The following is a 26,680-nucleotide window of genomic DNA, read 5'->3' on the forward strand; positions in this document are numbered from 1 at the left end:
AACATTGAGTAGACATTTCTTTGTTTGAGATATTCCCGGGCCCTTGAAGGTGTCGTCTGTCTGCGAGCTCTCAGAGACAGTGTCTTTATCCATGTGTCGTCAGCATAAGGGTGGATTGAAAAGCTTTACCATCTGGAGTTCACTGCGTGTCGAATGTGTTTGTTGGAGACACGCGTGCGGCAGACGACGGTCCTCAAAACTGCAACACAAGAGAGGATCAGGAGACCTCTGCTGACCTCAAAGCAAGAGCAGGGGCGGATACTAACCCTCACAATACATGCAATAGGTGGAATTCTGCAAAGTGCATGGATAATTCACAAATGAGAATATAGATAGATAGATAACAATAGATAACAAAAATTAATTGTCATTGCAGTGATACAACGAGATTACATTAGAGCATTAATTGACAGTGCAATTTCATGAAATGCAAGAGATCAACAATAGCATATTTTGTAAACCGGGCACGGCGACAAATAACCACCAAGGAAAATGGTATATGAGGCGGAGAATCACTAGTAACCAGGAAAATGAGTATACTTGTGTGTGTGCAGCGATGCAAAGTCCAGTCACAGTTATTGCAATTGTTGGATAATATGCATAATAATCGGATTAAGTGAGATCAACAATAGCACAAAAACAGGGCAAAGTGACATATAGAAAGAGATCAATAGTATAGATCAGCTGAACTTGGTTTATCGTCCATCCCTCGTTTCCGGTTGTCTACAGTAGGTGGAAGGTCATTTAGTGTTAATGCACCAAAATGATGGAATTCACTTCCCCAAACACCTCGAAACATCTCATCTGTGGCTACTTTCAAGACTCAGTTAAAAACATATCTATTTTACATGTATTCTGTATAATGTGACTGTATGTATCCTATGCGACTGTAATATGTGGGTGGGTGTGTAAATGTATTGTAATTTACAATGTAATGCGACCTTGAGCTACGGAAAGGCGCTATAAAAAATAAAACTTCTACAAACAAGGAAAGGGCATATGAGGCGAAGAATCACTATTAACCAGAAAATGTGTATAATTGTGTGTGCTTCAACAATGCGGAGTCCAGTTCACAGTTATTGCAGTGGTTGGGTAGTGTTAGTGTTAAGTGAGAGGAGGAGGTAGCCGGGAATGGTGCTTATTCAGCAGTCGAACTGCCCGGAGGCTGTTGGCCATTCTGCTGGTTCTGGCTTGAAGAGACCTGTACCTCCTGTCCGATGGACCCGATCTCTCGTGATGTTGTGTGTCTAACGCAGACAGCGGGAGGTGTAGTGGGATGAGATCTCCGTTGGGATTTTGCCTGCAGTTTTCACCACCTTCTGAATCAACTGCCGTTCAGCTATAGTGCAGCTAGAAAACCATACTAACAGCCCATAAGTCAGCACACTTTGAAATGCACAGTTGTAAAAATTTAACATGAGCCTCTGGTGGAGTTTCGCTCTTTTCAGCTTCCTCAGGTAAAAGAGCCGCTGATGGGCCTTCCCTACAGCTGAAGTAATGCTACTGCCCCAGATCCCGATATAGATAGATAGATAGATAGATAGATAGATAGATAGATAGATAGATAGATAGATAGATAGATAGATAGATAGATAGATAGATAGATAGATAGATAGATAGATAGATAGAAAATACAGGCCTGCATAAAAAAGAAGAGTGTTTTAGGTGACTGGTTTACATCACTAACCAAATGAGAACTATCAGTGATTTGGAGTTTTTGTGCACCAATAAAATGAGGGAAGGATAAAGATAAATCAGTGTTCGACAATAAATCAATGCGGCATGAGGGATGAGTGTGTGTGGGGGATGGGACTCAACGCGCAGATGACAGGCCATATGGAGCCGGCCTTCATTTTTGGACACACTTTGATGAACTAATACTTTCAAAGGGTGTATCGCGGTGTTAACAAAATATTTATTTCACGTGACATTGTTTTACATCGAAGAATTAACAGTCAATGGCGCACGATGACCTTATTTCTTCAAGAGACTTGTGGTTTATTTGACAAAACGCATTGCATTACATATTTGTGTTAAGATTAGAATAAAATAAAAAATCTAATCAAACTTAAAATAAAAACGTATTTTTGTTGTTATTCATATTAATCGTGCACTCAAACGGCACTGGTGCGTCAAAAAATGTGAATAAAACGAAAAATGTACATTGTTTAGAATACACGACGATGAAATAAAACCGAGACGTGCATCATGAAAAGTGCAGAAACTATTTTCCAAACGGCTACTGTTTAGTAAGCCGACAGATGCCACCTCTTTCCACCAGAGTATAATCCTCTCTGAAGGGAAGGGAACAGAGGAGCAGGACGGAGAGCTTCAGTGTGTGTGATAAACTGGGTTGCTCTCCTCCTCTCTGTCAGATCGCGCTCTGCATCACACCATTTCACATGATGACCGACTCTGCTTACGAGCACCGAAGCCTTCTGCTCTGGCTATATGCTTCTAACATGCATTTTTCTGCTTTCCTTTTTTCGTTTATCATGAAGAAACTCGAGTGATGCAACACTGTAATCGGGAATGATTTATGCCGCATCCAACAACAGCATCAAGGTGCGCAAAAGCGTGCGGAACATTTGATGATTTTTTTGAACGACGCTCCTCCGCACCGACTGCCTTGTGGACATTTCCTCAAACTGGATCTATGGACAATTATTATCTCGAGGGATAAAAACCTGTTATTTATGTCCTGCTTCGCAAGGTGTATTTGTGTAAGTTTTGATGAAATCGATGTGCGATGTTATTTTATTTTTTCTTAAACAAATTGTTAATGTCAATCAACTGCGTCTGTTTTACTAAAGCATGTTTCTTTTTTCCCTCCTTATAGCTCATATGATAGCAGACTGTAAATGCATTGAGGGTGCCACTGTATCAATATATGTCAGGTTATATTAATAGGTTCTTTGATTTTCAGACTGAATGGATCGCCTATAATTAAAATCCAATTTGCGAGGAATTTTCCTTTCGGTGTATATGGTGCAAGGTCGGCTTTTGACAAACGGTCCCCTCCACGCAGGTGCTTTCAGCTGCCCCCACCTTCTAACATATACCCCGCCCGACCCCCCACACGAGGCGGCGGTGTCACTAGTCCCACAGATTCCCCCTTCTTTCTTACCTCTGCTGCATTTTGCATGAGCTATCTAGGTCATTAGCATTTTAGCGTATGCAAGACTTGACAAAGCTGGTGAGGAGCCAGATGGGCCCTCTACTATTTTTTACATCTCATGGGAGTTGAGCAAGGGACCAACTGCATGCAGCACGCCACTGAGCGCCTTCTTTTTATTGCCATCACTCGGGCCTTATGTTGCACCAACACATGATGGAGAGATGCGCACCATCCTGTGGAGATAACGCACTCGTGCCATTCGAAAAAAATAGGTAATGTAATAACTGGGAGCGATTGTTTGAATTATTATGTGTGTGTTGATGCACAGATGCTTTAAGAATGCATGATGCTCTGTGCAATGTTGGATGCTGATGCTGATGCTACACCAGTCGGAGGAGGACGTAGACATTTTGGTGCAACATCGTTGCTGCATGGGATATCTGTAGCTAGTTGTGCGATTCTCAACATTGTGGTTGAAAACAGGCCTGCTTTTCTTCGTGTTCACAGCGGACCTTGATTTAAATGTCCATACAATTAAGGCACGCGGTGAATGCCAAGAGAGATGGCAAATATCATCGATGAATGCTTTTAAAAACTGCACGACGCAGAAAGTCCGTGCTTGCGATGCATGACAGTTCTTATTTTCTTTAGCTCGGTTTTTTTTTTTTTTTTTTGCGAGAGAGAGAGAGAGAGCTTGTGTGGAGGCGAACCGACGCATCAATGCGGCCAAACTGAGCTTTACTATTTCATTGCGTTCTTCCATAATTTTGTGCTGCGCAAAAGTGCGTATCCTTGAATATTATGATTTGTCATGGTCATATACGAGTTCAAAACACTAACAATTAACCTTGAGCTCTGATGAAACGTCCTTTATTTGTCTATTTAGAGGACGCTTTTAAAATCTAGAAACGACACATACAATAGTCTCATAAGATCAGATGAAGAATAATATGGTTGGACAAGTTGTGAGGCCTAAAATGAGAACCAAGTTAAACAGAACACATCACGAACCGTTCCGGATTTCTTGAATCTCTAACAGCAGTGGATCCTCAAAGTGACACTTGTCATGTGTCCTCATTCTAAAGGCACAGAAAATATTACGCATGTACGTTTGTATTGTATCATTGATACTGTAAATCATTTTAGTTTGTCAATAAAATCTCATATTCACAAAGCAGACATTCATTTCCTTTTTTCACGCAATATTTGCCACTTTGTGTTTAGATTTATCAGAACATAAACATTTTTTTATCTCTGACTTTTTGTGACTGACACTTTTTCCGAAATGTACAAGAACTAAAAATACGGATGCTAAATGATGCTCAGTAATAGCGATACAGGCCGCGAGCTATAGGCCTATGTGTAATTTAGATACAAAGTATCAGATGTTTAACTGCAATTTAAGCGATATTTCATATAGGCTACATTCACAATGACAATTTACGAAATCAATATTTTATTTGGCGTCGAAAAGATAGAAGTAAATGGACATTACTGCCTGATTCCATAGAATATTTTTTTCAGAATAGCTATACTTTTATCAGGTCTAGAAAATGTTATTTACGGTTGCTTTAACCCAGCAATCAAAACACAGATCTGAAGAATACTATAACACAACACCAAGAACGTTTTAAAGAACCAGCAAGAACAACAAACATGATCTTGATGGATCTTTGGTGAATTTAAGAAAACCATTGAAGAACCTTTATTTTAAAGCGTAGCCTATAACACGATTATGGTCTATATTCCGGTTGATAATGGAAACTGGCATTTCACATTATCGCGACTTAAACATTCCATTAATTACAGCTCCAGACATAATATTTCATCTTCACTTCATATGAAATGTTAATTTTTAGAGATGCATCCAGTGTTTCATCTTTGTATTATAGACTACCCTAACAGCGAACCTCTTTTTCAAGGTCATTTTTTTTTTTGGAAATGTGGGCCTATAGGCTTTTGCCAGAACATTTTTATGAATAAATAGGCAACTGAAACTATTATATTAGGTAAACGCGTATAGCTATATTCGCCATTCAAAGATATCAAAGAATACATGCTTTTGTTGCGTCATAATAATTAGAATTTAGGCTACCAGTCGATAGTCTAATGATTTTCGTCCACGAGGCTTATCGTAATGTATCGTTTCCGTCAGAGGTTTAAATATTATTAAAACGCCAATTCACCTCAGAATAAAGAACGTGCAGGCCTTCTTCCTGCATGTTCTAGAATGCAACCATTCGTCCGTTTACAGATTAAGCGTTCAGGCAATTCAAGCCAATAAATGGAGATAATCAAGATGCAATTTTATAAGCCACACGTGCATTGCTTAGGCTGGAGTTTTCATTTCAAAGGTTCAGGAAAAAGAAATAAGCGCACACGGGCAGTTAGCGTGACATAAACGGCCTCATTCTACTGGAAGTGAACGATGTAACCTCGAACCAGGGCACTAAAATGGGCAAAGAAAGACATCGCAGTAGAAAAAAAAGAGGAATTATGCAGAACACAGAATTTTCCGCCTTTTAGCAACGGAGAAGCGAACCGTGTGTGGCCTTGTCGAAAATGCTATATCCTTTAAAGGGTATTTAAGGACACTGCATAATGTCAGATCAACCTCATTAGGCAGAGGTGTAGCCTACATTAGCATATTTCATCAAAGGAATATTTAGGTCGCAGATTAAATTCAGACACCTGCCCCTGTGTTTCAATCAGCGAGTTGGACACTTTTGTAAATGTTGATTCTTGAAGGACGCGGGGACACTGGCAGTGTGACACAAAACGAAGTTGTTTCAATGGAATTTGCATGGGTGGATTTAATTTATTGGAGTAGAAAAATAACATTGAAAATTAAAAATCAAGGAAATATAACGCTGGAATAATGTTATGACCAAATACAGAGATATGTTAATTGGTTTAGATGAGCGAAACTGTCAGGTAAGACTACGCTTGTGACGAATCAAATCGACTTGTCCTGGGTGCAAATTATACAACTATTTAAAATGAATTCGATTTGTAAAAAAATTAAAACACATGATTAATGATTAAAATATTTTCAAGCATAGGCTACTGCGTCGAGGTTTGTCTGGCACAATGCAAATGATCATTTCGCACCAACATCAGTAGGCTATACTATTATATCATAACTAAAGCTAGTGCTGTAGGCCTATAATAAGGAGATGCATAATAATGACATTATAGGCTACGTGTAATGCTTTATCGTAAAACGCGTTTGCAGGTAAAAATACGCGCCCTACTTGTAATCTTGAGAGAGAGAGAGAGAGAGAGAGAGAGAGAGAGAGAGAGAGAGAGAGAGAGAGAGAGAGAGAGAGAAGTAGGCCTATGTTCTTTAACCATGACTCACATTTTTTGACGTTTCTAGTGCATATTTAGGGGGTCTGACCCCCATAAATCGTTCCTTTGTGGCAGTTCTTTTTTTGGTCTTTTTATACAACGATGCAGCTAAGCACCATCAGTGTAATGATCCATTCAGTTATATAACAGTAAGAAACTGAAATCAATCCCTCACTAATCTCTTTGGTGCTTATTTTTTACATATTAAAATATCCGTAGTATAAATATGCCTCGAGGTTTAACGCGTTTTTATGAAACAAAGATCTGGCTCGAAATAAAAAGGAATGCTCCACATTATTACATTATGAGAACTGAAATTGTACCAGGCCACGAATGTGTGTGAGTGTGAGTGTGTCCTCTCTCACCCCAACACCTTTTGGTGTCCACAAGGTGGCGCTGTTTGACAGGTGGCTATTAATTATCACAAACCAGCTGACCATTACACATTAAATGTAATTACACTAGTGAATGACACTGATAAGTAATTAGTTTGGAAATAATATATTAAAAATATGAAGCACAGAAGGCATATAGCCTTCAGAAAGCTTAGAAATGTTATCACACATAACAGTTAAAAAATAATTCTAATTCATAAAATATGGACATAATGTTATTTTTATTTCACTTGAACATTAATTTAAAATCTCTTCATACAAACGTCCATGAGAACACTGACAATCTTTATAATATATTTTGTTATTTATTTCGTGTTTAAATATCAAAATATCCAACTCATATGAACTAATGGAATATGTAAAATAGTTACAGATATTCAAATGAAGACATTTCAAAGGCTTTCTGTAGTCAAGCAAATTTAACACACATTAAATGACCTTCAGGCTCTGACCTTATGATACTTTAGATTTTAAAAAGAAAAGGCCAGGGAATGATGACCAAGAAGTGAATATTGCCTTTGGATAAGAGAATGAAAAAGCCTGATTAAAATGTTTAAGCAGAACAGCCGAGAGGCGAATGCAAGGAAGTGAAGAACAGGATGATGACAGATAGAGAAATAGATAGTGTGCACCTTCCCCGATCTTAGTGGAAGGAATATCCAGCTGACGGGAGACCTCCACACCACTGTGTGATAAATTTCAGCACATCTTGACATTCTGGGCTGTGAGTGGTCTGAAGGGTGAAACAAAAACAACCATCATGATCAAAGCACCACAGGCGACCCTAGGCAGGATGGGTGGGGAAAAAACAGTGAAGTAAAGCAAACATTGTAAATGCACCCATAAGGATTTAAAAAACAAAACAAAAAAAAAAAAACAATGATGAAATGCATCGAGAGAGCATTTACATTTACTTCAACACAACATTCAGTCCTGTGAGTTAACTTTTGATCAAGAGAGCATATTAATTATAATTTCAAACGATTGCTGTGTGATTGAAGACTAATTGTGAAAGCTCAAAGGTAACAATGACTAATTTGTACCTTTGTAGCCATCAAGAATTTATTCCAGTCATCTTTATTAGCTGCCATCCCTGGTCTTTTGAACTCAATTTTGTTGCGCAGGACAGGATAACCTGTGTTCCAAATAAAAAGAAGAAAAATTAAGAAACTTTCATGTTAGTTGTATAATTCTACTCTTAAAAGGTGCCCTTTAAAAGAGCTTGTTTAAATGGATAGTTCACCCAAAAATGCAAAATCTGTCAACCTCGATTTATTTTGAAGAATGTTTCCGCTGTTTTTGCCCATTCAATGAAAGTTAAAGCAGTCTAAAACAACACTCATTGTACGGACAAAACACACAAAATAAATCTCTCTTCTTTTGAGTTCCACAGAAGATAGAAAGACATACAGGTTTGGATTGACACGAGGGTGAATACAAGATGACAAAATTTTAATTTTAGGGTGAATTATCCCTTTACAAGCCATTTAAAGGATACATTGATCCAAGTGTCCCTGCACACACTGGCCGTCTTTTGTGCAGACTGCCTCACCTGTGACGACGCAAGGAAGGGACCGGATGCCAGTGCCGGCAGCCACTAGAGAGGCTTCATATGTGCCCCTCTCATCCTTCGGCAGCACCTGCTCCACCCGCTGGTCCATGGACACAGTCAGAACCCATTCCCTAACCTCCTCCCTCTTTTCCACCTAGAACACAGCCAATGGAAATAGTTTGCTCAAAGAGTAAAAAAAAAAAAAAACACAAAAAAAATTAAAACACTAGTAGTGGTGCAGTTTTAGTGGCGAAGGCTTACAGTAGTCAAGTCAAGTCACCTTTATTTATGTAGCGCTTTTTACAATACAGATTGTTTCAAAGCAGCTTTACAGAGATGACAAGAAAATAATGTTGTAATAGTATTGTTAAATACAAAATGAAATGTAACATGCTTACAGTAACATGTAGCTTCGAAGGTACTGGGACCTCAAATGGAATATCTGTATCCTGGAAGTCTGTGTGATCTAAAGCATCCAATGTGCCCTCGTCGATGCCCTGGAAATTTAGAAAAATTACAGAAATTAAAAGACAACACTTCAAGGAGATATATAAAAAAATGAAATTAATCTACACTACCGTTTAAAAGTTTGGGATATTTTTTTGAAATAAATCATGTATGCTCACCAAGGTTGCATTTATTTAATCAAAAATATAGTAAAAACATAAATATTGTGAAATATTATATAATACTGTGAAATAATATATATTTTCTAATGAAATTTATTTCTGTGATGGCAAATTTCCAGCATCATTACTCCAGTCTTCAGTGTCACATGATCCTTCAGAAATCATTCTAATATGCTGAGTTGCTGCTCAAGAAACATTTATTATTATTAATATTGAAAAAAAAATTCTTCTTTTTGTGGAAACTGCGATAAATTTGTTCCCAAGATTATTTGATGAATAGAAAGAACAAAAGAACAGCATTTATTTGAAATATAAATCTTTTAAAACATTATATTTGACTCGTTCACAGCGTTTTTTTGGGATTGACCACCGCATTAACTTAAAGGAGTGAGTCTCGCAATGTACCGTTCACACAGCAACTTACAGCAGCATCTCGAATACTGTCTGTACGAATATGCGACGTATGAAAGTGTCAAGCCTGTATTCTCTTTCCAGTAACCATAGCGACAGTGACCATAGTAATATCAAAGATGTCGATGTCCATAAAACAGAAAAATCGTATCACTTTTGACACAATAAGAGTTCAATCGAGCCACGAGTTCATCCATCAAATCTTCATTAACCTAAAGCAGCTTTTATATCTGGGTGGAGAGAGGAGCATTTGAGTCACACGTAGGACTCCGAGCTTCTCCGGTGGAGACTGGATCTAAAACCTTCAGATGACACACAGCTCAAATCTCAGTCACTGTAAGCTACCAAAACCACAGAACGGATCTCTCGCACTGTGTGACGTGACGGACAACTAGCCGTTCACACAGCGAGGGTTTTATGAGAATGTGGTTGTGTGTCCTGAGAATTTGGGGGTGTGAGTTCGGTTATAGAATGGGGTTGTCACTCCCGTGAATAACCGAATTGTGTGTGAACGTAGCTGTAATAAGGACTCAACTACAAGACAGACAACCATATTCTGCTGCTGTCTTTACTGTTACTTTTGATATACTTAATGCATCCTCACTTAATAAAATAATTATTTCCTTTCAAAATAAAAATGCCCCTTAAACTTTTGAACACCTTTCATTGAATAGCAGGTGCAGCAAGAAAGCTACATTCTGCAAGCGGTCTGTAAAGTTTAAGTTTGTTTCAGTCCAACTAAAAGGTTGGTGGCACAACTGATGGTTTGCGTTCTCTGTCACGGTCTCATTTGAAAGATACTCATCAGACTGCACACACAAGCAAAAGTCTTTTACTTACATCAGCCAAATCCAAGAAGCGGTTGAGGAAGATAAAAGCCATGTTCTCCCATCCCACAGCCTGCATGAGAAATATTCATCAGTGACACGCAGAACTGAAACAGCTCAAATTAAAAATGAAAAGTTTAAGAAATATTTAAAGGACACATTGCTGCTTCGTCTTCAGAACGCGAGGCAACTCGAACTGCTCTGCGAATCAAATTACTGGAGCGAACAGAGGAGAATTAAGCCCATTTCCCAGGGCTCTTAGCTGACCTCCTGTGTCACATGAATAGCTGAAGCAGCAATGTGAGTGTGTGTTCGGAGCTGGGCTCACTGTGAGTTCACCTTGGCTGCCAGGCCAGCCTCATAAAAGGCCTTGTCAGCTGGAAAGAGCTCGGTGTGCCTCAGGAGAGAGACGGACAACTTGGCCGCCACAGAACTCTGTAGACAAGTAAACGTGTATGTAATTACATTGACACAGATGACATAAAAGAGAAGTGCTTTGAATGTTTAACATTTTTCTAAATAAAATCATGTGAGACGGGCTTTATTTTATCCATTGGCATTTGATTGGATGTGAAAAATAGGCTATGTTTTATTCGTTAATATTGTTCCTCTCCCTATGGCCATTTTTACATTAGCAGAAAAGTTGATGCAATTTTTTTATGAATGAATATGAAAGCACTTTTTTTTCCCTCTAGAATAACAAGCACTGACGATCATGCGCAATAAGACATTCACATTTCTAGTTTGTCTGTATATACACTACCGTTAAAATTATAAGTCTCTGATGTTGCTTATGCATTTATTTGATCAAAACAGTAAAAAAAAATATATTCTGAAATATCATTACAATTTGGAATATTTTCTATTGTAACAATTTAAAATGTAATTTATTCCTGTGATGACAAAGCTGAATTTTCAGCATCATTACTCAGTCTTCAGTGTCACATGATCCTTCCAGAAATCATTATAATATGCTGATTTGCTGCTCAAGAAACATTGCTTATTATTATCAATGATGTGTAACAGTTGCGCTGCTTAATGTATTTGTGAAAATAGTGCTTAATTTTTTTTCTTGTTGAGATGGCAAGCATTTATTTGAAAAAGAAATCTTTTGTAACATTATACATGTCTTTATTGTCAATCAATGTAATGCATCCTTGTGGAAAAAAAGTATTAATATCATAAAAAAAATCTTACAGACCCAAACCTTTTGAACAGTAGTTAATAAAAAGGGTTTAGGTGGTATCAAAATGCATATACAATATGTTTGCACATAATAAAGATCATCTTGAAGTATGTACACACCAGCTGGTCAATGCCTTGGGCTGCAGAGCGAATGGCGTAATAGTGAGCAACCAGCAGCATCTGCTCAAACTCCTCATGGGCTGGAGAATTAGCTTCTGAAGACTTGGTCAGGTTTTCACACTGCACAGCACAGAGACAAGATAGTAAGATTCACTATTTCCCACATCACTATAGAATCAATACTGACTATATCTCCCAAGTTTAAGCTGCCATAGTAACCCAGAGCTGACCAGCAGTAAAAGGACGTCCCTCAGATCGGCCCACATCCGATAAGCTTCTGCACAATCCCGGTCTCTTAGGCTCACCAGCTCCAGGAACATCCGCTTGTAAATGTTAAAGTTCTGCAAAATAGGAAAGAAGATGTTGCTGAGGTCTATATGCTTAGTTTGAGGGGAAATTGAAAGGAAAATACTTTCTGCTTTCTTTTTAAAAACAAAAGATGGACAAAGGATTTAAAAACATGGATTGATTTACCATGCATAACTGCATGTACCTGTGAATAAGCTGGCACACCGTGCTGGGCATACAGGTCGAGCACTTTCTCTGCCCCACCCTCTTTGATCAGGTGAGTGGCGTATAGGGCAACATACTTGTGCAGGATCTTAAAATTCTGTTGAAGAATAATAAGGCAGATACTTTGTGAAAATTATGGCACGTTTTGTCTCCACACAAACACGTATGGGGTGGCAGAACAGATGAATTGGCACCTGTTTTGAGGCTGTGTCAATACATTTCTCCCACTGTCCTCTCTCAGCATACATGTCCAGGGCAGCCACCACATCTACTCCAACCAACTGATTGAAAAATAAAGGAAAACTGTTAGGACAAATTAAGATTTAATTAAAACTCTTAATAAATAAATGGAACTATTAATAATAATTTTCAAATTTAAATAATATGCATACATATATCATATATTATCATTAATAAAATACTACCAAAACCAATAATTGTTATTTATAATAATGACTATTATTATTTTTTGTTATTATTGTTATTATAAATATTAATAATAACAATAATACTGAAAAAATAAAGGAAAGGCATTAGGACAGATTGAGTTTTAAAATAATTAAAACTATTTACTATTACTAATAATTTTAAAAACAATTAGTTTAAAATATTTTATTAATAATAATAATAATAATAATAATAATAATAATATCAAAATAAAAAGATGGTGTTAATTACAATAATGATATTTATAGTATTATTATTAACATTAATAATAATAATATCCCACATGCCTCTCATGGCTAATTGCTTCAATCTAAAATCAAAAATGTCTTTGCATATACTACACAATATTATAGTATATGATATAGCTCCTCCTTGATTGGCTCCGTTTTATTGCGAACATGTACATTTAACCAGTTTCCTCATTAACATTCTATCTTTCTTTTCAATAAAAATCCCTGACCTGCATCATTCAGCGACAGTAAATGTAACTAAACTGCCAGTAAATCACTGCAATGAGAGGCAAGCGCTCACATCAATTTGGTGACTCATATCTGTTATTCTAAATTGAATCAAGCCAATCGTCTCCATTTTTCTCCTCTCACAACAATAACTGAAAACAATGAAGTACCGGAGCGGAGGAGCTGCAGTCTGCGTATTGTGCTATGCTCATTTAATGCATTCTTTAACCTCAACTTCCATTGCAAGGAAATAGATTTGAATTTTTCAGACTTAAACAGGATTCTGACAGCTAGCAGTTCCCTGACATTTTGAGCCATGCTGCTCATGTAGACGACATGAGTTTCGATTAACAATCCTGTTCCCTCTCGCTCTCCAAGGGAGGTCTGCGATACCTGGAAAAAGCTATCCGGTAGCATTCTCATTTATCTCAATGGCAAGTAGCAACTATTCTGAGCTGTCAATTCCATGCTTTTATGAGCCCTCAAAAAAAAAAAAAAAAAAAAAAAAAAAAAAAAAAAAATTCAGTCTTTGGCGAACCAATATAACGATATATATTCATATTTATATGCTGCTTGCAATTTTTTTATTTTATATCTACATTTGATGCTACTTCAATATGCTTTTTGCCTCCATTATGGTGTAGCATCTACCAGAAGGCTAACTGGCCCATGCTAAACAGCAAAAACTTGACCCTTTATTCTCTCCCCATCATTTAAAGTCCTGTATTTAATATATCTATCAATAAAAGTGGCAAAAAGACAGATTCATCTGATATAAAAGAACTTACAGAGTCAACTTTGCCTTGATTTTTCAAGTGATCTTTGTAGCGTTTGTCCACATATTCCTCTAGCCTGTGAAGAGAGTAAAAAGGTCAAAAAAACTCATTAAAGGCAAACTCTTATAAAGAATGACATCACAGTATTCTCAATAAGGCATAAATATCAATTCTATACTACCAATTGAGCTTTAAGAATACACCTCATGTAGCAACCAGAAAGCATTTAGACTTGATTCCTAAACCTATTTTTCCGTGGCTAAATAAAAGACAGTCAGAGATGAACTGCAAAGGCCATCTGCACCTCTCTGGCCTTGTGCTGTCTTTGCACTTCATTTGTTGCACTGAGTGATTTTTCTGACAGCGAGAGAGTGATTTCACTGCCTCCCTCTTACATTGTTGGCTGTAGCGTTGTTAGGGGCGACCAGTCTGCTAAGGGCTCACCTTGGATCGAGCTCCTTGGCCACTCTTTTGGCTTTGTTCCATTCTTCTCCCTCAATGAATGCATCTATGGCGTTCTTAATGAGGTCCAGGTTGAGGTAGAGCTCAGCAGCCTAAAAAAAAAAAACATTTTGTACCTCAATAGGTCCATGGCTCAAGGACGCCGAAGAATAGACTAGGTCTGTGAGCTTTGTGTCATATACACTAAATATATACTCGCACACATGGGCAAACTAACACATTGAAAGCACCATTTTCTCTCTCACAACAATACTTTGCGAGAATAAAAAAAGGTAGTATTTTTGGCTTTTTTTTGTATTTCTGCTTAAAAAACGTCTAAAAATCTTTGAGGAAAGTAAAAAACAAAATGTCAATGTTGAGTTTCATATACTGAGTGTGCTTCTATACCTGAAAAAATAAAACAAACATACCTCGCTGTACTTTCTGAGCTGAATCAGCCGTGGCCCGACAACCTGACTGACGTCCACAGCCTTGTCATGGGATAAAAATTTAATGGCCAATTCTGCTGCCTACAGGACATGAAAAGATGAGAAAACCTCAGTAAAACTGTAGATGCAACTAAAATCAAGGTCTTAAGAAGAAGGAGCATGAAAGCATACTTACAGCAGATAAGTGAAATAGTTGACAAACATTTTTTATGCAATTAATTTAGAAAGGAATGCACTAAATGAACCGACGTTTCATGGAAATTGAGTACAGCTCTCTAATGGATGACATAACAGTCGTGGAAATTGAAAATTTGCAGTTGATCAAGGTTGAAAGATCCATGTTTTGATTCCTGTTTTATAGTTCAGCTTCTTGGCTGAAGCTTCAATAGAAGCATTTTTTTTTTTTTAAGATTTGAGCCATTAGTCTAATATACTGCTAATGGTATTCTGTGTGTTGAGTGGACAAAAATTTTGATTTTTGATTTTTGCAAGACCTTCAAGCTAAATAATAAACCTAAACACCCAACACACCCTGACTTCAATGCCAAAAATGATGCAATGACGCAATGTCTGGTCTTAAATTCACAGGGTAGTTGAAACATCTGTGAACCTTTCAAAGAGGCAGACAGCTTTGTCAAAATAACCAAAGCTTTTATAATATTGTCTTTTTTTAATGTATTTGAAGAGCAGAGAAGAGTGTCTTAGTCTAGCATTTGTATGTTGAGTCATACCCAGTGTTGTGTGTAATGCATTACCAAGTAATTAATTACTATAATTTAATTATTTCTTCCTTTGAAAAAGTAAAGAAATGGATTACTCTGAATTTGTCCTTAATTTAATAATAGGTACGTCTGATATTATAATTGCATTAAATACTGTACAGACTATAGAACCATTCTATATAAAAGAATAGAGGATTTAACATCAAAATGAAATGTCTTATGATAAAATGTATGTTTGTAAAGTTAAATGTATGTAAAGTAATACTTTGGTCAGTTCAAGAATAATTAGCGAAATATAATATATATATTTTTTTTAAGAATTACAAGAGCAGTTTCATGTCTATTCCTTGTATTGTTGAACTGGTCAGGTTTATATGGGATCTAAGCTGCTTTCTATTAGTCAACACAGCAAATTTGAATGTCTATCTGAACCCGATTCCTATTGAAATTGAAATTCCTTTAATCATATTTACTGGCATGTTCATAAAATAAATGATTTTTCCACAGAATGATTGAGAAAATTACAAAACAATGAATATTTAATAAAAAGCATGAAGTCAGAGGTCTTTATGAAGTTAGATTATATGGTGGCTGCTGCCAGGTGGCTCTGAGTCTGGACTTTACCTTCATCCAACACTTCATCAGCAAGTCCATGTTAGAGGAGTCCTTAACTTTCAGATAGCAGTCCACGGCTCTGGTATACTCTCCCGTCTGTTCCCACTCCTGAGCCTGCTCAACCATACCTTCCACACCCCTGTAAACACACACATATACACTTATTTCTCATAGACTTGTAAGACATTGTCATTTTTTAGCCATTTCCTGCTTTCCTTCCATCTCCATTAACCTCATAGTACTCATGAGAAGAAAAACACTCACTGCTTTTTCTTATTCTGCAAAAGCAATAAGTGATACCATTTTATTAGTGCTGGCTAAACAGTGTGATGATTATTTTACTATGAGTGTTTTGAATAAAGACTTGAAACCCCTATTTATGAAAGGTCTTCTGTGCTTCAAATCTTGAGATGACATGGCAGTTAATGAGCATGAAAGCTACATAAAAAACATTCAGCTTTAAAAAAAAATCTAGTAGCATGTTTTTTGTGCATAAATGTTTAGAAATTATGGCTTTAAACCTGCCGGGAATGTATTGAATTTCACGGCTGTGAAATCAAGCACTCAACCAGAACACTTTCTGCCTCGTACTACGTAAGGTTCGGCAGAATGGACATGGGCAAAACAAAGCAACATGGCTGAAGCAACACACGTCATCCACCTCTGCCTTTGGAAAGTGAAAAACACATTTGGGATCATAAAGTGACCAACTGAGTCAATCATAAAAGACAACATGGCAAGAAAGTTCAGACTCTTGATTGAAAATAGGTTAATGATACAGGAAGCCTATATTAGTGCTGAGTGGGCCTTGAACTGACTATGCAAAATGTTTCTCCTTTTCTTCCCAGGGAAGACAGCGAAGAGGCCTTTGATGTTTTCCCACAAGTCATTAAAAATAGGAAAATTATCAGTGGAGACGGATTTGCTGCGTGTCTGCGCGTTAATGAGCTGCTCATTATGGATTTAATTTAGGATAAAAAGCTGCCATGTTCTAATAAAGGAGGGAAGCCAAGCAACGAAAAGAGGATCCGAATGTAGTTCAGAGCTGCAAGCTCAAGCTTTCCACACAACTGCAGAGCCCTAGTTTCTGAAGGACAACAAACAAGGGAGGATTTTCTGGAACAGCGAATGAAACGCAAATGAAAGTAAGGCAGAAAAAAAGAAACACATGATAGAGGAGTTAAAAGAGAGTTCTTTTACCAGTTGCCCTCACTCTCATATTCCTTTTGAAGGACGCTCAGCTTGCTGGGCAAATAGTCTTTACAGATCCGCATTGCATCAGTCCACATCCCAGCATCCTGGAAAAGGAAAATATGATTCTTCAAAGAACTTAATGAACTTAATATTAATATTTTCACACTAAGAAGAAATCTTGCATTTGTTTTTTTTTATAGTAACTATTTATTCAAATATAATTGTGATCAATTTTGTCTTTTTTAATTCTAAAGTTACATTTATTACATTTATTGTTGTTGGCTTTATTCCTGAGACGGTGGAATCATTTTGGTTAAATTTTTCTTTTTTAATTACAATTTAACATGTTATTTCAATGCAATTAATTCCACAAACAACCACTGTCTTTATCATTCTTGCTGATACGCTGCTCATAACATAAGGGATTTTTTCTATCAAACAAATAAATAAAACAATAAATAATGTAATAATTTAGAATTTTACAATCAGATAAAATATCAAGAAAATGAATGATAAAACATCACCTTTTGTGTTTGACAGAAATAAAAAAACAGAATCAGGGTGAGTAAATGAAATTTTTGGGTGAATTATCTATTTAACCTTTGGTAAGATTTTTCTTTGTTTTTTTATATTTTGGTAAATTCAGAAAGTAGCTACCCTGATTTTTTCTTAAAAATGTTTAGGAAGTTTAGATTTTGTTTAGTTTTGTGCTTTATGAAATGTTGACTTCAGCATGGGTATCTTTAAAAGGCATCAAATCCATGATGCTCTACAATAAAGAACACTTTTGTTTTATTGTCTAAGAACAGATTGTGTTTTAAGAATTGGGAACTCTTACTTTGTAGTATTTAATAGCCAGTTCGGGTCTTTGTGCCCTAAGCAGGAAGGCCTCAGCTTTTTGGAATTCCTTCTGGTCAAAACAGAACTTGGCCTGGCTCACTAGAATGTCTGCCACACTTTCCGGATCATGAGCCTCTGCCACTCTCTGGGCATTACTCCAGTCCTTGTTATGGACGTGCCTGTAATAGAAATAGACACAGTCATTAATATTTCAAACCTCATTTTTAGAAATTCAACAATACAATGTATATACAATGACAACATAATAAATCATGAAGTAGTTGGATTAAAGACATTGAGACTATTGTGCAAAACCAAAGTTTAGTAAAATATGCATGTTCTTTGTTGCAATTGGATATATATGGATATATCTTTTATAAATATAATTTATGAAGTAATTAATTAAGTAATTTAATTTATAAAGTAATTTATAAGAAAATTGCAATGAAATAAATGTACCTATTGCCTTTTTCATTACCGCAAAGCTCAGTTAAGACTAAATCAGTATTTATGTCTTGTTTTCCAGTACCAAAAATATCTTAACATCATCAAAACAAGATAAATAACTTTCATAATAGGTTAAAATGAAACAAAAATGTTTTCAAAGAATACACCTCATTTCATTTTCCTTCCTCAATCATTTTTCTTTCTCCATTGGGAAATGTATTTTTTAAGCATAAGCTTCACAAAATATTGTTATATTTGTGTTTACAAGAACATATATATAATAAATATATATTATAATAGTATTATATTATTGTTTAAGGATTATTAGATATTTGTATTGGAAAACAACACAAATACGATTTCTTGGAGTCATCAGATCATCTCTACTTCACTGAAGTGACAATATTCTTGTGCCACAGTAGCAGTACCAGCTCACAACTCCTGCATGAGATCTACGAATCAAACACTCTCAATCCCAGCAACACCTGCTTCCAGTCACTCATTTCTTGTAATGTGAGAGAGTGCAGGAAATCTATGCAGACAAAAAGTTCTGAAGCGATGCAATCCACCCTATTGAGTGGTCTCTGTGTGTACAAAGGTATGAAAGTGTGAAAGCTCACTCACATTAGCACAGCCTCCTTGGGTTTCCCAGCTTTGATGAACTCAGTCTCAGCCTCATTGAATTTGCCCTTAAAAGTTAAATATTACAATTAATATAATGTGCACCACCATGCGATCATTAATAACAAGAATAATAAATTCTGGGCCTGGGTATTAAGAATAAGAATAAAAACTTGGTGTGGGCCTGTCTTAGAGTAAGTATAGAGTAAAATAATTTTAATACAGCAATATTTTCAATCAATTAAAACTTATTACAGGCAGGTTTTATACTTATTATTTTATATAATTATATTGTTATATAAAATATTATTTGTATTTACATTTATTAAATAAATTCAAGTAGACCTGTGAAAAATAACTATTATAAAATAGCTACTTTCACATTGAAGTCTACATTATTAAAACCAAATCAGACATCTTTATGTTCAAAAACTGAACTAAGTGGAAAAAGATCCCAGTTTAATTTGCATTCACAGTCCCTGACCTTGAAAATGGACTCAAGTCTTATATTGGTTGTTTCTATCTACTTTACAATCACACCCACATTTCTTCGGAGCCGTGGGCATTAACAGTGTAGAAAAGGGGATTCATTTCTCCCCAGTCAGTAATACCTGGTCCTCAAGGAACATGGCATTTTTTAGATGGATATCAGGAATCTTCTGTTTCATGGAGAGTCGGGCCAACTCAAAGGCAAAGTCAAATGAGCTAAAAAAGACAGAGCGTTTCGTTAAATAGTAAATAGATATCAGTTTTACTATAATGCATTGGTTAATAGTAATCTGTATGTACCAGTTATACTTGAGGAGAATTAAAGGACAGAAAAACATTATTAAGTCCCATCATTAGGTCTTGACTTAGCAGAGACTTACTTATTATCAGCTGCAAAGTCAATGGCGGTTTCCAGAAAGCCAAATTTGTTGAGCAATTTAACGGCTGCCTCTCCTCCAAGACCTTTTGCCCACAGGTAGGCCACTTGCTTATGAGCACTCGCACCTCCATGGGTCTTTGCTATCTGTGGCAAAGACATGAACAAGAACTTACAATGTTTGAATTTCTCTACATTTTACATGCTATCAACTCAAACATCATATAAGACCATTTTGTGTGCACACACACCCGATAAGCTTCCTCCCACATATCATTGACTCTATACATGTTTACTGCGGCTTTCCAGTCCTGACCCTCTAGGTAGTGATACTCCGCTTCCTGAAACCTGGATTCGGCCTCTAGCTCCTGTGATAAACACAACAACCGTTACCACGTGGAGGACTTAGTGAGCCATGAACAAGACTAAACTGCAGCGAAAGATATTTGGGTGTTTTGTAACAATGTGAATAGGAAGAATAAAAGAATGGTCCAAATGTTAACATGAACCTTGGCCAGGTGAATGTGTGTTTCCTGAAGAAGGTCTTTGTGATGAACGGCGACTAAACGGATCATGTCATCATACATCTTGTTCTTCTTGTACATAGTAATGGCCAAGTCCGGTTCATCTACTGTGGTAAAAATCCTATAGACAGAGAGGTAAACAAAGTTACATTAGAAAGTGAACAAATTTCAAATATGTAAAAATGCACACATGAAATATCATATGTAAATGTAAATGTATTTTATTTATATAGCACCTTACATCGACCGATAGGTGAACCAAAGTGCTTCACAACAGATTAAACAACAAATTTAAAACAACAACACACCAATAACAAAGATACAATAATGAATGAGAAAAAAATAAGAAAAAGATAAATAAAAAATACAATCAATGTAAATGTGCCATCACATTACTAGGTACAAAACGCCACTTTAAAAAGATGACAGTATATGACAGTCTCTTAATTCAGAGTCAGAAAATAAAGCTTTTGTCAATCAAACATTAATTAAAATATTAATTAATATAAAACATATTAGTCAGATTTAAAAAAGGCAGTGTGTATGTGTGTGTTTACCTTTCAGCTTCTTTGTACTTTCCCTCTTTCTCTAACTCTTGTGCTCTGCTGATATAAAGGGCAGACACATCCTCTTGTGTCATGCACTTCACAGCAAGCTGAGTTGGAGATGGACAGAGAGGGAGGAGAACAAAATTATACATAATAATTCAAATGGATCGTGATTAGTGATAATTTAACTGTAAATTGTTCATGATTTGAATTAAGAAAAAAACAAACAAATTCAGTTGTGTTCTCAGCCTCCATTCATCAGATTTATAATTACCACTACACTGATTTATTAGCATGTTGCTATGCTGTTGTTAGAGTGTTCCTGGTGGTTGCTAGGCACTTATTGGCCAAAGTCAAAAACCTCAATGTTTATATATGTTTCGATTCTCTCTTTCAATGTAAATCTATAGAATTTTTTCAGATGTTTAATAGCAGACAAAAATACTGGCACTAAAATATACAGCTATTACTAATTAATACACAATTTGCAGAAGGGCACAATGTGACACTTACCTTATGAGCTTGCTCCCATCGCCCAATCTGAGTGTACATATCTATCGCATCTTTAGTATGATCACCCTTCACAAATAGACGTTCTGCCACCTGTAACTCAGAGAAATAATGAGTCAATAAATCAGCAAATCTTTTTTCAAACCGTTTTTTTTTTGGTCTTACCCCAAGTCATTATGGTAAGCCTATAACTGTATATATATATCTTTTATATATATGTATATATATCTTTTGTCCATGCATGTCTCGTCATATCCATAAATAGAGAAAAGTTTCTCCAGTTAGGTTGACATGGAGCAACTAAAATTCCAACCTTCAGGGAACCACCCATTTAAAAAATGGCAAACAGAGTCTGCTGGCAAAAAGAAAATGCGAAAGAGCTTGTAATAAAATGAGAATCAACATTGGCTTGGCTTTTTTGGAGATGGCGAGAAATGAGGGATTAGAAAAAAAATTCTAAATGTGATGTAGTCATGGATTTTTATTACTCAACGGGTGAGAAAGGTATTTTATTGAACAGAACAATTTTCATATGTAGTTCATTGTAAAGCATTATCTATAATGAAAGGTCATAGCTACAGTAATGTCTTCAGCTAGTCATCTTGAAATCCTTTCCATCTAAACTGGTTATATCTCTTAAGCCTCGTGGTGAATGTTTTATGAGCAGTAGATAACCATATTCACACACTCACACAGAGCCGAAGCACAACCAAAAAAAATGTCTTCCGCAAAATGCATGAAGTTTTGTTTTTTAACCACTAGAGGGCCAAAAGTTACATAGTGTACCTTTAAAATTCAATAGCTGAAATGTGCTGTATTTCACCTCAAACTCCTGTACAGAGGCGTAGTGCTGGGCAATCTTCAGGTAATATTTGGCAGCAGTTTTGTCCTCCTGTAGCTCCAGTATGTGCAATGCTTTCTTCCACTGGCGTGCTGCGATTGCTGCCTCTATGGCCTTGGTGGAACGTCTTTATCAGGGAAAGAAACATCAGTTATATAAGGACAAACACAATGGAGCCTGCCATGGTTAGGGGCGGGTCACACAAATGGGTGACAGCACAATTTTAAATTAAATTTATTCATTTAGCTGACGCTTTTATCCAAAGCGACTTACAATTGCTATATTTCAGAGGTCGCACACCTGTGGAGCAACTAGGGGTTAAGTGTCTTGCTCAGGGACACATTGGTGTCTCACAGTGGATTCGAACCCGGGTCTCTCACACCAAAGTGTTTTATCCACTGCGCCATCACCACCCCACAATAATAATAAAAATGTGGACACAGCTAAATTATAACGCAATCATCTCTGGGAAATGTTGTAAAGGCTATATGAAACGAATTAGAGCAGAAGGAACAATTTGAGGTTCTATATGAAATTAAAACTAAGAAACTAACGAAAAAAAGAAAGAAACAACTATACATTTCCATTCAAAAGTCTGTGGTCGGTACGATTTTTTTCAAATGTTTTTGAATGAAGTCTCTTATGCTCATTAAGGCAGCATTTATTTGACCAAAAATACAACACATATTACTACATAAATATTATTACAATTTAAATAATTTTATAGACCGTTTTTTATTCAATATATTTTAAAATGTATTTAAATTCCTGTGATGGCAGAGCAGAATTTTCAGAAGTCATTACTCCAGTCTTCAGGGTCACATGATCCTTCAGAAATTGTTCATTTTTTTATTATTATCAGTTGAAAACAGTTGTGCCTAATATTTTGTGGTAATCGTGAAGCATGTTTTCAGGATTCTTTGATAAATAGAAAGCTCAAAAGGATGTACTTGTCAGTAAGCTTTTAATATTTATCTTGCTGCATCAAAAAAAATTAAGAAATTAGTAAAACTAAAAAGTATTTAACATGGTTTCACTTCTAACAAAAACATATTAAACTGCACTTTTGTGACAACATGTCTGAGCAAAAGTGGTTGCATTGTAATCTGAATGCAAAAAAAAAAAACACAGTGAGCCACTGTACGTGCATTGTGCATTTTTCTTAAATTAATAAATACTAATAATAAACTAAATTACAAATTTTAAGGAGAACAAAGAAAAGTCCAAAAGAGGAGAAAATCTGACAGCACAGAGTTTGTTTCATGCATGACTAGTCACTCTGTACCTTGCATCAATGACTAATGAGAAAATACTTTGAAGTTTGGGGAAAGTGCTATTCTGAGACAGTGGTGCAGGTGTTCATTGCTAAGTCTGGTGCGGTATTTGGTTTAATAATGTTCATTGTGGAGAATGCTGACTCAAAGCAGTATGTGGAACCAAACATGGTCAGGATGTGTAGTGTCATTTTGTTTAGAACAGGGTAATCAGCGTCAGGCACCATCTTTCCCCAGAAAGTTGCAGGGTCACAATTATCAAACTGCTCTTTCAAAGCCACATTTTCTTGCAGTTCAATCAACTCCATTTTTGGTAATGCATCATTTACCAATCTGAAGATCTGTTTGGCTTCTTCTGAAAACTCACAGTTGTCTTACAAGTACAAAATCATCAAAGCGAGTCTTAAAGTTGTTCATCAGCTTCTGCAAGAAAACAGCATGATAGTTCATATCTTTCTCTCCCTGGGTTTGCTCCAACAGTTTGGGGACGTGTACAATTTCACCTTGGAGATCAGTCTTGAAAATCTCCAATTTCTTCTGGAAAGCCCAGACTGCTGTTATGAAATCTGTGACTGTGTTGTTCTGTCCCTGCAGCTAAAGTTGAGCTCATTAAGATTTGATGTAATGTCTGACAAAACTGCAGCTGTTTGCTTCTTCTCTACATCTTCCAAAAACAGAGTTGCCTTGTCACTCTTTTGCTCTGATCTCCTCCCGAATGGCCCAAAAGCGCTCCAAAGCCCTGCCTTTGCTGTGCCATCTGACATTGTTGTGCAGTACTAAGTCATCATCAGGCTCCTAAACTCGGTCTCTTAACATCATCTGTACTCTGGATGTCAATATCTGGACTCAACACTGATTGCTTTATTATAATGCAGCTACTTTTCTTGCATCATTTTGCATTTTATACTGCTGCTATGTAACTATTTCGTTACCATTGTCTGCACATTTCTGTATGTAATATTACCAGTTTAGCCTATATTACAGATTTATATTACTAGGAATTTTATCTTATTTATCTAAATTGTTAATATATGTCTAGTATTTTATAATATTGCACTATCTTGGAGTGGACCCTATTTTACATTTCACTACAGGTTGTATATTCTGTATAACTGTGTATGTGACAAATAAAATCTTGAATCTTGAATCATAGTTGGCAATGACCTGTCAGAAAGCCTCTTAGCAGACGATGCTGAAGGGACAATGATGGACCTCAACATACTCTGGGCCCAGATTGGCACAAAAATTGGCACAGACTGGCGTATAATGTAATGGTAAGATATCAGGTCAGTGTGGTCCTCTTTCAAAAGTGCAACCAGTCCCCTACCTCTTCCCATCTGTGGCGATAGAGACCACTGACTTAAAGGGCTCATCTTTTTGTTTATCATCAAGCAAGGTCTCACCAACTTCATTCATACATTATTTTACCATCTCTTATTTTACCGTCTCTGAATGGCTTTTTTTGTTTTCAAAAAATCCAAGCTATTATCAGTGAGCACTCCATTGCATGCTCTTGGGCTGTCAGGGAATAGACAAAAACTTTAGAGGACTTCTCATATTGGGCTTTGAGCTGGTTTCTTTTTCTCGTTCATAGCACTGTGTTTTAAGGATACGTTTGCTCGAAATTACTGTTTTTTGAGTCACAGTGGCACTACACATTGGCACTTTTGACGAGCACTACAGACTCAGAGCATATAAGGCACATTGGTTTTGAACTTGTCGCCGCGAGAATGAATGCATACTTTTCTGTCCACTCATCTTTGAAAAGGCAATATCTGCTGTCAACTTTTCTTTGAACAAGCCATAATCACATTCGCAAAGTCTATGTCTGATATCGATGGATGTTCGGTTTCTGTGTCTGTCCGCTACTTGCTCACAGTTGCAACATTGTCTTTCACATGTGAAGATATTTACATATAATGATGCGTTTGAATGAGACGCGCATCTCGCCATGAGAACAATTTGCATAAACGCATGTAGTTGGATAGGACACAGAACTCGTCATGATATCCGTTAGCAGAAACTCAGGCAATTGGATTAGACACGGTTTCTTCACTGATAGAGAGTGAGAAGCTGCGCTGCCGCTGACATGCGATCATGTTTGAAAGCTGACTAAAATTATATTATTGACTTCGATATTGTTTAATCCTCTTTGGTCAGTAATGGCCCTTTTCTGGGTCTGGACACGGCCCGCGGTCCGCCATTTGTATATGACCACTCTAGAAACTCACCCAGCTTCTATGTAATGGTTGATAGCAGCATCCAATTGTTTCTGTTGCACTAGGTAGTCACCCCACACTTCCTCCAGCTTTACAACTTCTGCAGGAAAGGCAATACGAGCCAGATCGACCGCTGTGGAAGCACAGTGCAATCAGCAGATGTCAATAAAGCCAATGAATCTATAGCTCTAATGCTTTGCATTACAGACATTGACTTGTTGTTCCAATTGTAATGTTACACCCTATTCTGATTGTTCTTACCACCTATGCTCACCTTTCTTAAAAGCATTTCCCTTGCGGTAGCACTCCAGGGCTCTCTGATTATTTCTTGTCCTTTCAAACAGGTCGCCTGCCTGTTGAGTGCAATAATATTTAGAATTAGAACAGTTTCCCTTTGGAACAATATCATGTCAGTTATTAGGGCGAGTGAATCTGCTACTCAGATGAAAGTTATGAATGCAAGGATCTTAAAGGGTAAGTATGTCGTTGTTTTAAGATCATTTCTGATGAAATCAAACGGTTAAGATTAAAATTTGGACACATGCTGCTGTCCCGAGAATTTTAGGTTTTTGTGTTAGCACCCCTCCACCTATACAATGGTTTCATAGGGGCAATGGAACAATAATTCATATAAACGCATTAAACTTTAGTTTACAAAGACGTGAAACTCACCGAGTGGTCTGGGGTGTTCACTGATATGCTCACGCAAAAATCGCTGCAAAAGATGCTTTCCAACAGGTTTTATCGTAGTTTTTGGAAGAATGTCCGGTTGTGAGGCGTTGGAAAAA

The 26,680-nt window shown here is 36.7% G+C and overlaps 2 protein-coding genes across 3 annotated transcripts in view; both read right to left on the reverse strand.

Moving 5' to 3' along the window:
• Window positions 1–26,680, reverse strand: part of LOC143729596 (uncharacterized) — a 700,608-nt gene that overhangs the window by 304,968 nt on the left and 368,960 nt on the right. The window lies entirely within an intron of this gene.
• The window catches only part of ift172 (intraflagellar transport 172), a 31,667-nt gene continuing 12,053 nt past the window's right edge, over window positions 7,067–26,680 (reverse strand). For both annotated transcript variants that reach the window (XM_077220377.1, XM_077220376.1), the window contains exons 23-48: window positions 26,167–26,245; window positions 25,905–26,025; window positions 22,382–22,526; window positions 21,562–21,651; window positions 21,058–21,155; window positions 20,486–20,621; window positions 20,228–20,344; window positions 19,981–20,123; window positions 19,723–19,816; window positions 19,115–19,179; window positions 18,042–18,222; window positions 17,210–17,307; window positions 16,019–16,148; window positions 14,655–14,753; window positions 14,227–14,336; window positions 13,795–13,858; window positions 12,296–12,382; window positions 12,082–12,198; window positions 11,819–11,929; window positions 11,589–11,708; window positions 10,623–10,718; window positions 10,297–10,356; window positions 8,815–8,913; window positions 8,417–8,570; window positions 7,908–7,999; window positions 7,067–7,597 (exon numbers count right to left, since the gene is read on the reverse strand). In XM_077220377.1, the coding sequence (XP_077076492.1) occupies window positions 7,508–7,597; window positions 7,908–7,999; window positions 8,417–8,570; window positions 8,815–8,913; window positions 10,297–10,356; window positions 10,623–10,718; window positions 11,589–11,708; window positions 11,819–11,929; window positions 12,082–12,198; window positions 12,296–12,382; window positions 13,795–13,858; window positions 14,227–14,336; window positions 14,655–14,753; window positions 16,019–16,148; window positions 17,210–17,307; window positions 18,042–18,222; window positions 19,115–19,179; window positions 19,723–19,816; window positions 19,981–20,123; window positions 20,228–20,344; window positions 20,486–20,621; window positions 21,058–21,155; window positions 21,562–21,651; window positions 22,382–22,526; window positions 25,905–26,025; window positions 26,167–26,245 (2,796 nt within the window). In that variant the 3' untranslated portion in view covers window positions 7,067–7,507. The remainder of the gene's footprint in view (window positions 7,598–7,907; window positions 8,000–8,416; window positions 8,571–8,814; window positions 8,914–10,296; window positions 10,357–10,622; window positions 10,719–11,588; window positions 11,709–11,818; window positions 11,930–12,081; window positions 12,199–12,295; window positions 12,383–13,794; window positions 13,859–14,226; window positions 14,337–14,654; window positions 14,754–16,018; window positions 16,149–17,209; window positions 17,308–18,041; window positions 18,223–19,114; window positions 19,180–19,722; window positions 19,817–19,980; window positions 20,124–20,227; window positions 20,345–20,485; window positions 20,622–21,057; window positions 21,156–21,561; window positions 21,652–22,381; window positions 22,527–25,904; window positions 26,026–26,166; window positions 26,246–26,680) is intronic.

The sequence above is a fragment of the Siphateles boraxobius genome, unplaced genomic scaffold (assembly GCF_051911475.1).
Source record: "Siphateles boraxobius isolate OS27281-9 unplaced genomic scaffold, OSU_SipBor_1 8, whole genome shotgun sequence".
NCBI lineage: Eukaryota > Metazoa > Chordata > Actinopteri > Cypriniformes > Leuciscidae > Siphateles > Siphateles boraxobius.